Source organism: Callospermophilus lateralis, chromosome 1 (genome assembly GCF_048772815.1).
Source record: "Callospermophilus lateralis isolate mCalLat2 chromosome 1, mCalLat2.hap1, whole genome shotgun sequence".
NCBI lineage: Eukaryota > Metazoa > Chordata > Mammalia > Rodentia > Sciuridae > Callospermophilus > Callospermophilus lateralis.
In genome coordinates this window covers 17,373,238-17,388,628 of record NC_135305.1, presented here as the reverse complement: position 1 = coordinate 17,388,628, position 15,391 = coordinate 17,373,238, and the positions used below count along the sequence as shown (strand labels likewise).

The 15,391-nt window shown below is 37.9% G+C and overlaps 1 protein-coding gene across 2 annotated transcripts in view; it reads right to left on the bottom strand.

Moving 5' to 3' along the window:
- The window catches only part of Dgki (diacylglycerol kinase iota), a 404,075-nt gene that overhangs the window by 154,880 nt on the left and 233,804 nt on the right, over positions 1-15,391 (bottom strand). For both annotated transcript variants that reach the window (XM_076860225.2, XM_076860226.2), the window contains exons 13-15: positions 14,111-14,224; positions 12,596-12,733; positions 9,471-9,549 (exon numbers count right to left, since the gene is read on the bottom strand). In XM_076860225.2, the coding sequence (XP_076716340.2) occupies positions 9,471-9,549; positions 12,596-12,733; positions 14,111-14,224 (331 nt within the window). The remainder of the gene's footprint in view (positions 1-9,470; positions 9,550-12,595; positions 12,734-14,110; positions 14,225-15,391) is intronic.

Here is a 15,391-nt window from a genome sequence, read left to right as displayed (position 1 = left end):
ACTAGGTAGCAGGATGACAAGCTGAAACTAACTGTGTTTGTGAATGCCAATCCCCAGCCATCACCCTGAAGAGTAACAGAGTTCACTCTCCAAGCCCAAACAACATGCCCAGGATCTCAAGAAATAGCCCTAGACAAATGATTCTTAGATGATTTTCATGATTATTGCATCATCATGGTAGCACATGACATGGAAACAAGTCGAGAGTTACAAACTTTCATAGATTGGTCCTGGAGAGCTGTCTTCATTGATACACAGTTTCTGTATATCAAAGCTTTTCTATACTCTGTTCTAAGTTCTCTAACCCTAGAAACAAAATGAAATGAAGACTCATTTATACATTAAACAAAAAGAAGATGAAAATGGCATTAATTGACCTGCATCCTGATTTCCCATGCTTGGCCTGAGAATAAACCATTTTCACATTTTAGATCTAGTGCAGGTAAATGTGGCTACTGAACAACATGTCATTTTTTTTATCTATTTTTGAATCAGATTTACCTGGATACCATTTGCATGTACCTTTACATTAACTGTCTCGCTTTATGAAACCAGGGGTAAAATGAGAGCCTTTTTACTGTGCAATTTATCATGAGTACACAGACCCTAATTAAAAAAGAAACAACAACAACAACAACAACAACAACAACTCAGGCCCAGCTATTAAGCAAGCTACAGGCAAGGGAAAACAGCAGCCACAATGCTGGCACAGAACTTTTTCAGGGCATTGATGCCCATAGCTATTAAGTGAATCATCTGTCAACTATTAACATTTATTCATTTTATAATTTATGGTTTGAAAATATTTATATTGCAATGAGGTTTTTCCAGAAGCTGAAAAACTGAAAAAAATATTTCTTTTTAAAGAATAGTTTCTTTTTCCTCTCAAAAGACAGACTATTTCTATCTTTAAGATCTCCCAAAATGATTACAAAATTAAGAACTAAGATGAGTTTTTGGTGATTTCATGCACACATTTGAGGAAAACAGTCATCTCAGATGTATTTAGTGAAGTCACTAAATAACATGAAATAAGAATTTAAAGATAGAGATCCATCAAGACACCTCACATTCAGAGAGGTGTTCGAGACATAAGGTAAACAGGTAGGAGATTTGCACTTATGCTTTGGGTGTGAGGTTAGAAAAGATTCAAGGGAATCCTCTTAGTTCCAGGACAAGAAATTTGCAATATATGACACACACCCTGATGGCCTTGACAGCTGGATTCTTCTCCTATGTCCACATCTATGCTATTCCAAGCAAAAAAAAAAAAAAAAAGATTCATAAACATAGGGCAGCTGGAGATGTTTTAGCTTAGACCTAGAGCTTGAACACTTCCAGTGGAAGCCAGGTCATAGGAAAGTCAGGAACAGCCTGCAGACAACAATATTCAGCCATTCCCCATTGGCTATTAAAAAGACCTAGGATGGTTGATTGTCTGTGTGCATTCACAGGAGCTGGTATGCCTTCAGGGAGGACCAAGAGTGAGGACTCCAACTACATCAAGAAACAGAAGGAAGAATAAAGAATTGGGAAAGCATCAGAGAGAAAGTGTAAGAGCTCTCGGTCCTTCAGGAAGTTGTGTCTGCTAGTTGCTTTGAGATAAACATGAAAGGCCACCCTCAAGAAAGGCTAGCAATACTCAAAATATCCCAAGACTCCAACAGTGGGAGGATCCTTGATACACTGCTCCAATTCCTGGGTTGCCCATTCTCCTCCTCTGCAAGAAGTGGTGTCAGACAGCGAGGCCCAAGCACTCACTGGATTCATCCAGATCTTTATTCTGTTCATAGTGTGACTGAACACCAATGGTAGCTTTACTAATTTTTTTTATTCCTGCCACAACAAATCACTATAAACTTGGCAACTTAAAACAACATCCATTAATTTCCTTAAGAGTTCTTCAGGTCAAAATTCTGGACTAGGCTCTCCTGGGTACTCTGCTTAGGGTCTCATAAGACCCAAATGAAGGTGTCATACTGGTGAACCCTTATTGAGGGCCATGGGAAAGATTCACTTCTAAGCTTATTCAGGTTGTTGGCAGAATCCATCTCCTTAGGGTTGCAGGACGGAAACTCTCTCTCATTGCTGGATGGTGTCCAGGATTAATTCCCACTTCTTGAGGCTTCCTGAATTCCCTGGTTCCTGATCCCTTCCATCATCAAAGTCAGCAACGGAACATCAAGTCTTCACACTCTGAATCATTATGACTTCCCCACTTGCTCTCCTCTTCTGCTTTTAAGAGCTCATGTTTTAGTTGTGTCCATGCAGATAATCTAGAATTCTCATCCTACCTTAAAGTCACCTGATACATTAACTTGCCTCACATCACAAAGTCCTTTTGCCATGTAAGGGAACACAGCTGACAGAGCCAGATGACAACTGGTTGTGGAGGCCAAAATGCTACAGTCATTGTCCACTGTCTGCCACATAATCCACATCCCTCTCATATGAAAAATATATTCACTCCCTCCAAGATCTCTAAAGACCTCATTTCATTATAGCATCAACTCAAAATCCGAAAATCTCATCTAAATCTCATTAGCTCAAATTTCCCAAATCTTATTATCTAAATCATCTAAATGATTTAGCTCCGGATATAATCCATTTGTAATGATGATGGAGCTGTGAGCATAATCCATTCAATTGATTCAACGTATTAACAGCATGCTTATATCCAACACAATAGCATGACAGGAGTCATCAGAATGGGGATCCTAAAACCCTGCTTTTGTCTGTGATTGGCCTGGCAGATATAGCTTTCAGTTCCTTCCAAATATTTATTTCAGTCCAGTTATCACCCTCTAGGTCTTGGGAGGGCCTGACAAAAGCATATTAGCTCACTTTACAGAGTTTATTCGTTTACTCTTCATAAGCTTTTCTCCCCTTTCTCCTTTAATGGCCCTTGCAAATGACGCCCATAGACTGTTCTATCTGAGCCAGTATGATGGCCTTCCTGACACCTGTGTCTTCAAGAAAGGAGGAAGTCCAAAATACATGAGTCACCTTGTTCCTGTAGTGCGTTCCTCTTACAAAGACATACGATGACTGGTGTATAAATAGTCACATCGAAGTTGCCTTCCACACATAGAACATTTCTAAATTCCTAGCCACCTTAAATATATAGATATTTTCAAAGATGATTACTGTTGCAAAGCACCTCTAAGTTTGCTTAGCTCACAGCACAATTTCCTATATACTTCTTTTCTCTGTGGAGCTTACAGACAATAGCCCCATCCCTTTGTCCCCCTATAGTTATTTCCCAGGAAAGAATATAAGTAAAGAATTCAGGGGGTTATCCATCTGTCGCCATAGAGCTCCACCCAGCATCAAGTTACCAAGAGTCCAAATTATCCAAGCTCATGGAAGGGCTCATGAAACACATATTGGTTTACATTCTCAGATACTTATTATTTCCTTAAGTAACACACAATTATTATAATTTTAAAGTCAACATTCTGATATTCCAAACTTGTGAACATGTGAACCCCAGGGACCAAAATTCAGGAGTGAAATCTCCCAGGTAGCAAAGAGACTACTCCATGGAACAGTACATAAAAGTGGAATCATGAAACCATACCCCTGCAGAGGCATGTCAAGATGCCACTCCTTGGCACTGCTCATGTAAATTCAGTTCTACCTACATATTATAAACACAGTATGTGAAACAAAAGACAAGCAATCCTACGTTCTTCATTTTTGGATAAAAAAAATCCAAATAACATTGAAATATAGAATAAGTAGTCAAAAAGTGATCATGTATGATTATTTATATTTCTGAATGCATACAATATAAAACAAAATATGTATTATGTATTTATAGTGACATAAATGCACCCTTGTAATCTTAGACTTTTTAAAATAAATATAAAATTTATAAGACTTCTGTCATCTGATATAATTCACTGCTTTAAAATGCATAAGGACTAGTTGTTATGGTTTGGATGTGGTATTCTCCAAAAGCTCAGATGAAAATAATGCAAGAAGGTTCAGAGAAAAAAATGATTGGGTTATGAGAGTCTTAACCTATCAGTGAATTGCTCGCCTGATGGGATTAATTGAGTAGTGACTGAAGGCGGGTGGGGTGTGGCTGGAGGAGGTGGAACATTGGGGAAGTGTCTTTGGGATATATATTTGTATCTGGTAAGCGAAGATCTCTCTCTCTCTCTCTCTCTCTCTCTCTCTCTCTCTCCCTCTCCCTCTCCCTCTCCCTCTCCCTCTCCCTCTCCCTCTCTCTCTCTCTCCTTTCTGATCATCATGTGAGCTGCTTCCTTCTGCCACACTCTTCCACCATGATGTTCTGCTTCACCTCAAGCCCCGAGAAATGGAGCCTGCTGTCCATGGATGGAGACCTCTGAAATCCTGAGCCCTCAAACTTTTCCTTCTCTACAATTGTTCTGGTTAGATCTCTTCATCACAGCAGGGGAACAGCTGACTAAAACATTGGTTAAAAATTCTGCATGTACACTTGCTTCAACTGATCTTAGCCCAAATCGCCTTTGATGAGATACTCAAAGAGAAAAGCAGCTCAAACCTAAAGGTGAGGTGAAAAGACAACTGTAAACACAGATACCGAGAACAGAGACTCCACATGGTAAAATACATTTCCAAGTTTTCAGAATTGGATTATTACTCATGCTACCTACATGCACATTCATTTATGCCAGCTTGTACATTGACAAGGAAGTCTCCCTAACTCATAATTCAAACTGGGGCTTTCACCTACAAATCTTAAAAACTTGTTCAAGCACACATATAAATTGAGTATGCATATCTTTACCATACTTTCCCTTTACTCTATTTCCAACATCTTTACTGAAATGCATACCAAATTCAGTTTTCCTGAGACATATTCATGAGGTATGTGCAAGTGCAAAATTGTATTTGTAAAAATCAATAGGCAATTTGAACCTCATATGCCTCACACAACTTCCATATTCTCTCCATTGGACACTTATTTCATTTTTAAACTTCAGTTCAATGATTCCATAACCTATGCCTATGGTAACATCACCATCCTAGACTCAAATTGTATGCACTAAAAAAACTTTCATTTTTTCCAACATCATCTCCCCTTAAGGAAAAATATTTTTATGGACTTTATCATCATTTTTCTAATACCATAAAAATGTTATTGTGTATTAATTGCTCATCAAACCCATCCCTATGACAAGTTTATTGTCTCTCTGTACTTTTTTCTCCTGTCTGAAATGCTCTCATCAACTTCATTTCTTGTCTATATCATACTCTTCTTTTCTCTCCCAGCCATATTTCCATCTATGCTTTCTGAAAATTTACCCCATATTCTTCCTCTGTCAATAGTCCTGCTGAACTCCCATATTATTTGTGACCTCTATAACTAGTATTGCCTTCACTATATGTACCTTCTTCTACTGTTTATCCTTTATCTGTGGGAGCTGTCCTGCAATCAAACATTCTGTTACTGCAACAAATACTAACGGAGATAGCCACAGGGCTGTGAACTGGGAATATGAAAATAAAGATGTGGTCTTTTACCCTCATGGAGTTCAGAGTAGAGGTGACAGGTCAAAAAAATGAAAAATAGAACATAATTTTTTACTATGGATGATATTTTTGTGAGATGAAGTGGTAGAGTGGTCAGGAAAGTGTTCCAGAGGGAGGTATACTTGAATCATGAATGACAAGTGGGTGACACACAGAAGTTCAAGATGGAAAAGAAAGTTTCAGACAGAGACCACAGGCAGTGAATTTCTCCAGGGCACACTGCACTTCAGCTTCAGTGCCTGGACAAAAGACATGCAGCGTGTCCCTGGAAGTGACAACAGTGATGGAATTTAGCAAACTACTGCAAAGAACACCTTTTTAGAAAAATATGTCTGTTTCCTATGAAATGAGTCATAAAACATTGACAATCCTTTGAAAGGTGCTGATCTGCAAGTCTCTGTATATTCAGTGAAAATAGTAAATCCTAAATCAAATTTAAATACTGCCTCCTCCAGAGACATAATTGCATTTCCTTGACCTTGTAGCATAAGGTTCAACTCCTCTGAATGATAATGTCAATGAGGCAATAAAATGCAAGCATCCAATCTCAGGCTAGAAGTTTGATGTATTTAATATCCAGACCTAAAAAGTAACAATCTTATTCACATGGTTGACAAAGTGAGACCTAACTTTGTCACTGATAACCATAATCATTGTTAACAAGGTTAAACATTAATAGATTGGAATATTTTCAATATACTCCCTCAAGCACTGTGATAATACAATAATGATGAAAGTACTGGGCAATACTCCAAATGACAATTAAATGATCAATCCTATTACGTCTCCAAATTCTGTTCCATATTACTGCACTTTTTGATACTTGAGTAGCACAAATTAAACCATGAGTGCCTTGGTCACTTTGAAAATAAGCATCTCTGTTTCCAACCAAATGAAGTATGCTATCTTTGTTATCAAATATAAAAACACAAACTGTCAAATATTTGCTGCCTTTATAAACAAAGCCAAACAAAATGTTAAGACTGTGCATACTCCCTGCTGGACTTTCTACTAGTAATTCTAAAAGCATTTGCATTGTAATGACACCAATAAACTGTTTCAAAATAAATGTCACTTTAATTGTCCTTTCTAAAAGAAATACAATATAGTAAGTTATGCTAAGAACTGTCCATTTGATGAACTATTCTCTTATTTATGCCAAAAATTCTTTCTGCAATTACATTTTTAAAAATTCTGCCTTCATGAGATTTATATTTATAAACTACTGCATGTAGACAGATTGGCATAGTTCCCAGTTTAAAATATTGTATTTCTTGACTAATACCTAATAGGTTATTTTATCCAGAATCATTTTTTTTCCAGAACGGCTCTCTTGAGACTTGAGTCACCCTGCAGGTATTTTATAGTAAATTATACAAGTTTTATCATTAAACCTTAATATTGTGAATGACTATGTCTGAGAACAGTCTGAAGTCTCATCTCTGAGTAGTCTTTGTCTGAGAACAGCCACTCACACCCTACCAACAAGAATAAATCATCCTAACCCCTGTTGAAAAGTGGCCTTACTTATGTTTCATTTTTTTCCTATAGCTTAGCTTAAGATTTTCTTGACTGACCAGATAAAAATAGGGGGCAAATCCAAATGAACAGAAATCAGTTTAAAAACTAGCTTTAGTAATTATACTTTTCATGCAAACATTTTTTTAATGTAATGTAAAAATATATATTAATAAATACTGAGATTTCTGATACTTGGAGTATCAACAAAATTTAGTTCTATTATATTATAGACATTTATTTTCACCATCTCAATCTCATCTTCATGAATATTTTATCTATTATTCTCAATCAACAAAATTCTCCTTTATTAGCTCTTTGTACCTGGTTTTCCTCCAAAGGCTCTGGTTTGCATATAAGAAAAATGCTAGCAATTCCATTTCATATCACATAAAACAATTACACTAAGCCTTTGCACTAAAGTATTCAAAGATTAATGCTTGGAATCCTTAGTTAATTGTTTTTTAATATCACTCATTTAAACTGTTTACACACACACACACACACACACACACACACATATACACAATTGCATATTCTACTTTAAAATTAAAGAATCCCATAGCTTAAAGTAAGAAGAAGAAAAATACTTTTACTCAAAGAATTCTTTTATAAATCTGGTTTTTCCACTTTGTGCCACTCCCAGATCTCCTCTTACTTTATGCATAGAAATTCCATCAAACTACAAAAAAGTGTATCATTAGGATACCTTTCAGGATAATTAGACTAAATATTAGACTCACTAAAATGGGCTCATTGTGGGCTACTTACTCATTTAGATTTCTTTTCATGCCAGGAGGCCTATTTGGGGAAATTTGTGTATTAATGAAAACTCTGTTCTTTTATATGTGTTATTAAGGAACTTGGGAATCTTATTAAGAAGGCTAGGTCCAGTTTCATAAAAAATGTGAAAGGAAAAAATGGGCCAAGAAATAGAAACTGAAATGTCCCATTTACTTTCCAAATGAAGTCTCCACAAACATAGGAAGAACAATAGTTGATAATGTGGCCTAATGTAGATGCCTCTTACTACCACATCTCCAAGACTTGTCCATAGCAGGATGTGGGAGGGCAAAGGTGCTTCTGATTTGGGATATTTAAGATTCTTTTATCAAACATCCTTTCTGTGTGATTTTCCAGTTAATCAGAGAAGACCAAACTCTGGCTTGAGTATCCCTCTTTTCTGGCACAGAATATGACTTCTAAAGAGATGCTCCCCTCAACGCCTCATGAAACCAGAAAGGCCAAGGTCTACCAAAATGCCTGAACTCTATGAGGGACTTTCTAGATCTGTACTTTGGCTGCAATTTGTATTCTAACAGTCGGAATAGCTCCACCCTGGACATTTTAGTCCTAGGAATATTATCAGAATTTTTTTTTTTTTTTACCTTTTGCCAGAATGTAAAGTTTTTAATTCTAGCTTTTAGGACTCTGTATTTCAAATTCTAGAGTTTAAAACTACTTGAGCTCTGCAGAACCTTGAGAAAAGAATTAAAGTAATTCCTCATTTATGACTTCCACCTCCCATGTTTCTGAATAAAGTACAGTGCTACCTACCTCCTGGCATTATTTTGGGGATATATAAATATATTAGCAAGAAACCAGGTACCAACATAAGTCATCGATAGATATGAAGTTTAATTGTATTCATAGGAAGAGAGTGAGAGAAAGAGATTGACAGAGACCAAGAGAATAAAAAAGAGATTGTTTGAGTTTACCAAGCACATACAGAAATCCTAAACTTTCTCAGTCCTGAATAGCTTAAGAAAACTTGAATGAAATATTTTCATCACATTTCATGATTTCATCTTTCTTCTCTTTCAAAACCTGTTTTGTTTATTCCCCATCTCTTTAATACTTGAAGTTGCCCCCCTGCCTCATTCACACCTGTCTCATCCACTGTCTCATTCACACCTGTCTCATCACCTACCTTTCTCCCTAATTCAATCATCATTACACTTTTGGTGTCCAAATTATCTGTAGCCCCTGTTCCCTACATGCCTGCTGCTTCTTTGTTTTGCTATCATCTTTCAATGGCTCTGGTAATGACCTATAGAGCTTCAATCACTGGTGGTTTGTGAGGCTGTGAGTACACTCATGGCTTGGGTGGAATCATCTCTCTTTATCTTAGTAGTTCACTCAGTTCAAAATTTCCATTCCAAGTTAAGGGTTAACAGTCCTGAGAGCTGGAATGTACATTTAGCCCGGTACTTTAGTATCTCTGAGACCCCAAACAATTAGGTCTCAGGGCCCCACTTGTAGCCACTTCCCATTGGGACGAGCTCCTGGGGTCATCATGAAAGTTAAAATGGAACAATACTGAAGCACACTGCAAACACTTAAGTGATATGTAAACAAAAGGGAACATGCAAAACACCTGCTGGGAACTTCCTCCCTGGGAGATGGAAATGGGACGTTGTCCTCACCTCTGGATTCGTGGAACTCCAGTGTGACATGAGCATCAAATCCAAGGCTGAAGTAATTATTGAAAACATTCAGAGGAAGCTGCAATGATAAACAAAGACAGAGGTAAACTGTACATAGCTGGTTAGAAAGAGAAAACAAAACCTAATGCCAGTTACTTATGTCTGGGGCCAGTCCCTGGGAGAAATCAGCCACAACCCAAAGCAGAGGGTATTAATGTAGAAAGAGTAGGGTTCTTGAATTAATTCTTTCATGAAAGTCCAAATCAAATAACTAACTCAAGAATTATAAATAGTATAAGGAATAAGAGTTGCAGATACCAATTATTAAATAAGAATCACTCTCACACATGTTGCAATAACTGAAACTTGTTAATCTCAGGGTACACATCTGCGATAGCTATAAAGATCAGTTCACTAAGCAAACTTAGAAAGCCAATTCAATTGTAAGGATAATGTCTAACCGACCTAATCACTGGATACACTTTTTTCAAGAGTTCATATTCAGCATATGAATAATGTAACTTAAAGTGAACAATATATAATTTGTTTATACCCTATCTTTAAAAATAAATTTTATGACAAAACTCATAAAAGAAATAAGGCACTGAAAATAATTCAGGTATTGTTGATCTAAAGGGAAGATAAACACCCAAGGGTGTCTGTATGATACATATATATGATATATGATACATGCATATGATGTATATACAGATGTACATACACCAGCAAAATTCGGATTCCCATTTAGTTTATCAAGCCTGCATCTTTGATATGACTGAAGTCTACAAACACCCACACAGAAACACATGTTAGCTTAACTATCCTGCCCACAGCCTTTGGGGCCCTGGCTGCTCCTGCTTCAAGTTGGTAAAGAAGAAAGCTAAACAGTCTAAAACCCCATGTTAAAAATTGTAAAATCTATATCATGTTAAAGATTTGGTTAAGTGTTAGAACAAGTAGAAAAATGCAACATGGGAAACTGAAAGATAAACATTAAAGTAAATAAAGAGAGGTCAAATTCACAGTTAATTATCAGGGTTGTTTCCCAAGCTGAACTGCACCTCTCTATCATCAGAAGCGTTTTAACCCTCACGGTTTCAAAAGCAAGCTTATTACATGGCTTATTCACAGGCCTCACAATCACAATCTATAAGATTTTATGTCTTACTACTGGGAAAACAAAATAAGAGAGAGAGAGCAAGAGAGATACCAATGCAGAAAGAAAGACCTTAGATTGCCTAGGTCTCTAATGGAAGTAAGGAAGGACCCCACATGCAAGCCTCAGAATCTGAGCCTATAATGACCCCGAGGCTAACTGAACCCCTAGAAATGGTTTTCACTAACTGGAGAGCCAAGAGAGAAATTACACACATAGAACAAGGCCAAAATCATGTCTGTCTCTCCTGGCTTTGTATCTGAGAATGTCCAGTTCCTGTACTTAAAATATCAGTTCTAAGTGAGGACAGTCTGGCAATCCTGCCAAAACCACACACATGTTCTCCTCCTCTGCCATTTATGTCCCTTTGGCTACAATTCTAACCCATGTCTTAGCATCCACTGATAGTTAAGGAAAACATCTGGTCACAATCCCCCTAAATAATGTCCCAATTTAACTTGTTTTTAAGCTATTCATATTTTCCAAGAAAATGTGCCCCTATTTTCCTACACATCTCCTCAAAACTCAGTTTCCAAAGCCCTTTAATTATCTGGACTGATGTTCCCTGGCTACATGGAGAAGTCTTTCCATTTCTTAAGCTGTTGGGAAGAGAATTAAATGTGGACTTCAGTTATAGGCCAAACCATTCCAACTTTGGTAGAAGGGCCTTAAGTTTTTCATGTGGCAACTCTTCTTTCTATTTTAGCTATTTTCTATCCAATTTCTATAAGTTCAAATAAATACATCTGTTAAAAATATTATATTTCTGGCTCAGTGGTCAAGTACCCCTGAGTTCAATCCCTGGTACCCCCTTACCCCCAAAAAAGGATTACATCCTTGTTGTTTAAACTACATCATTACATTATAAACTCAATTATACATAATGAACTCAGCTTAGCTAAAACCTCCTATACATAACCTCCTATTCAACTGAGCAGTCATGGTATTTACTAGAAACTTTATTAAATACAGAATCACAATTTTAGGTGAAAAAACTAGGAAGACAAGGTGAAATATGTTTTAACCAAATAAGAAACTTGAAAGCACCTATCACAATTGGTCGGGATCATGGTGCTACTGAATTAATGGACCTGGCCTAAATGATGTGACGTGAAGTTCAGTCTATTTTAAAGCTGAAAGACCCATGAAATCTTGGCCTCATCAATGTCAGGGTACAACATAGCAGGGATGCCGTTTCAAGTGTAGATGCCTGGGCCTTCTCCCCACATTTAGTTTGTCAGGATGCCTGGTGAGTGAGCTCTGAAACCTTGCCTCTAACCTACACCTGGAGATTCTTGTGCATACAAAAGTCTGAAAACAATATCATAGAAGACAGATGGAAAGTAACACAGAGAAAGCATCTTCTAAGTAAACCACAAAATTTAACAGAAATTGAGGCCAGAACTCAGAACCAGATGTTCCAGGGAAGATGCACAACAGCACTATCTATAACTGTAGACCCTTGGTTTGGCTTGAAATGAAAGCTCAGTGGCTAGAAGAAAACACTGAGGCAAAGCATTTATTTAGGCATCTTCAACTCCCAACCAGGTGAAGAAATTGGCTTAGTTCAAACCTCCTACACATAAGGAATATTTGATATCAGGCCAGACATCTCAGGAGGTTTTCTTTCCACTGAAAGACCATATGCTTGATGCTTTGGAACGCATACATATTCCATCTTCTCATAAGTTGTTTACAATTAACTTGGATGATTAAAATAGGGGATACATGCCTTGCTAGTGTGAAAGTTAAAGACAGCTTCCTAAGCTCTGGAAGCAATCATGAAATCTGAGTCTTTAAAGAGGGTCCACGGGGCAGGTTCCGTGGGGGTGGTGCTATTACTCTCACAGCCCCGGGAGACAGGAACTCAAATGCTGCCCTGTTATAGGAAGGAATCAGCCCAGGACTCTATAACCAGAAATGTGTTTCCTGTGACTTAGGAAGATGCTCCGGGGCTCCTTTCTCTAACCTTACATACACCATCTTCAAGCTCTTCTGGAGGCAAGTCTGGGTTCCTTTCCACATGGAGGTTCCAGCGATCTAGCTGTACAATGGTCCCGTCCTCCACTTGGCATAGGATCTTAGAGACCGGCTCATCTGTGTAACCCTGGGGACAGAATCAAAGAAGACACCCGTTGCTGTGGGGAGTGAAGCAACGCTTCTGATCCTACAGCATGCAAAGAAGGGTTCTTCTGCTATGGCTCTGCTTATTTTGATGTTAGCGAGGCTGGGAGAACAAGCTGCTTTTCTCCAGGTATTAAAACACCAGGCAACACCTATAGGCAAGGGACTTAAAACACTCACTCTCACTGATTTAAGCTGAAAAATAATTTTTTTCCTAGCACCAAGAGCCAGTGGTAGGCATTGAGGGTCATGCTGGAGGGCTGTTTTTATTGGAGTAAAAAATAGAACTTTCATTCCACTTACTGGAGCAATTTGTGGGTACACAGAACAAATGTGTGTAGAAAAGGAAGAATCAAGGCAGGATTCCAATCAGTTTCTCCTACTATCACTCCATCTCAGTCACCCCTCCCTGGTGGTGTCTCAGTCCACCATCCTTCAGTGACCTGAGGCAAATCAGACTGAGGAACCTCTTAGGGAGCTACTCATTCCTCCTGGATGCATTGTGGACAGTGTGATTATTAACATGTGAATCTAATTGGGATGTGAGAAATGAGCACTGATAATCCCTTAGTTGCTGCATATGAATATATTTACTTACATATTGCTGACTATAAACCACAAAGCAAAATGAAATTCTATAAAAGGTTAATGTACCCAAAGGCCAGATTAATGTCTGCTGAAAATATCATTTTCATATGAGATGGAGATTTATGTGAGTAGGTAAAAGGTGGGTATGTATGGCGGTATACGTTAGTATCTTGTGCCTTCTTAATATCTTAGTACTACTCAATCAATCAATAACAATAGGATGGCCAGTTAGTGACAGGAGAACTACTTCCCCCCACACTTGCCTTAAGATGCTCCATAGTGGGAAGGAGAGTCGGATACCTGTATAGCCAAAGCCATGATAACACTGATCAGAAAAAAAAACCCATGCTCAAAAAAGCCATAAGGTAAGGATTTTACTGCCCAAAAGAAGGACCGTAGATCTAAATCTTATTTGTTATTCTAACCAGGGCTGAGAGCAGGATTAATTCAAATTTGTAAGGACTGGAGACCAACACCCCCCGCCACCCCGCCACTATGTCCTAGTAGGCACCTCTTAATACCCCACACCTGTGTATTGACCACACATTTTCCTCATTCTGAACTTTCTCTTCCCTCTAGCTGATGGTAAGTTTAAAGTAAAGAAGCTACCAAATAAAATCAGGGTTCATGGGTACTTTGACTCCCATTTCTAACTCATCTCTTGGGCACCAACAGCATCGTGCCTCCCTCTAAGAATCTTCTCAAGCATGTGGATGATCCAGGGATGCTGTCTGCTTCTGTGGTAGGGGCAGCCTCTGAGATGGATGCTTACCCCGCCCCAGTTGAGAGTTCGAGCCAGGTCATTGCCAGTCCCCAGAGGAAGGACCCCTACAGGAGGCTGGGGGCTCAGCTGCAGCTCATCCAGGATGGAAAGGATCCAGCCCACCTACAGACACATTGGGGACCAGAAGACAGAAAAGAAAGATAAATAAGTTACAAAGAAGACAGTTTGAGGGGAGGCTAAACAGAACTAAACCAAATGATTGCTGAGGTTTTACTTCTCTTGCAAACACGTTTTAATCCAATATGTAGGGGACAGAAAGGCCACTTATCTCAGGCAGTTTCAAAAAGGTAAATCTCTTCATAGGAAAAGGACCATGCTTTATCACATAAGCAAAACTAGACCCATCATCTGTGTATTTAGCTAGATACGTACTCTAAAATTTAGGAGAGTTACTATAACAGAGCACAGGAAAATCTGACTATATAACATTGATTAAATTATTTAACTTCACTGAGACCCATTTACCTATTTTGGAGTGGAATAATAATACCTACCTCACAGGATTGTTTGGAGATTAAACTAAAATGTGTATAATGCCCTTTATATGATCCAGGGCCTGTAAAAGTACTTGTTAAATGATGGTTGCCCTCCTCAGCATTGGAAATTGTTTTTTTCCTAAATATCCACGAAGCCTCTTTAATGAAACATTATGAAAAGATAATTATGGGTGGACCTAGCATCTATTATAAGTTTAGGTAGAAAAGAGATACTTATATACTAGAATAATATACCCTGTTTAATCTTTTTCTACAATAAATAATACTTAGGTTGTGGTCTTATTATAACCATTTAGAAAAATTATCCCAAACCTGGAAAAGGCAAAAGGGAACCTGCGTATCTTTACAATGTCATACAAGAATAGTGTTTCATAGGCCTACGTAAAGAATTTTGTAACTGTAGGTTAACATGGTAGAACTGCAAATGTCAAGAAGAGAAGATTAAAGGTTGTGGTTATAGTTCCCCATGACATTAACCAATTTGTCTCAAGTTTAGGAAAGTACTGTGGACTGAACTACATATTTCTTCTTCTCCTCTACTTCTCTCAGTCAGCTTTACCATTTTACTGGGTCCCTCATTATTGAGCCAACTAAATTTGACAGGTATTCACTCCATATTTGTATGAGAGTCATGTTTTCTTAAAGCATTCATAGCACAGTCAATGAACCCATTCCAGTAAAACACAGTTGAAATGAAGAGATAACTGAATTAGTCTAAGATAAAAGGTAGAATGTCTGTTCTCAATAACAAGATAGCATGCTTAATGGTTTC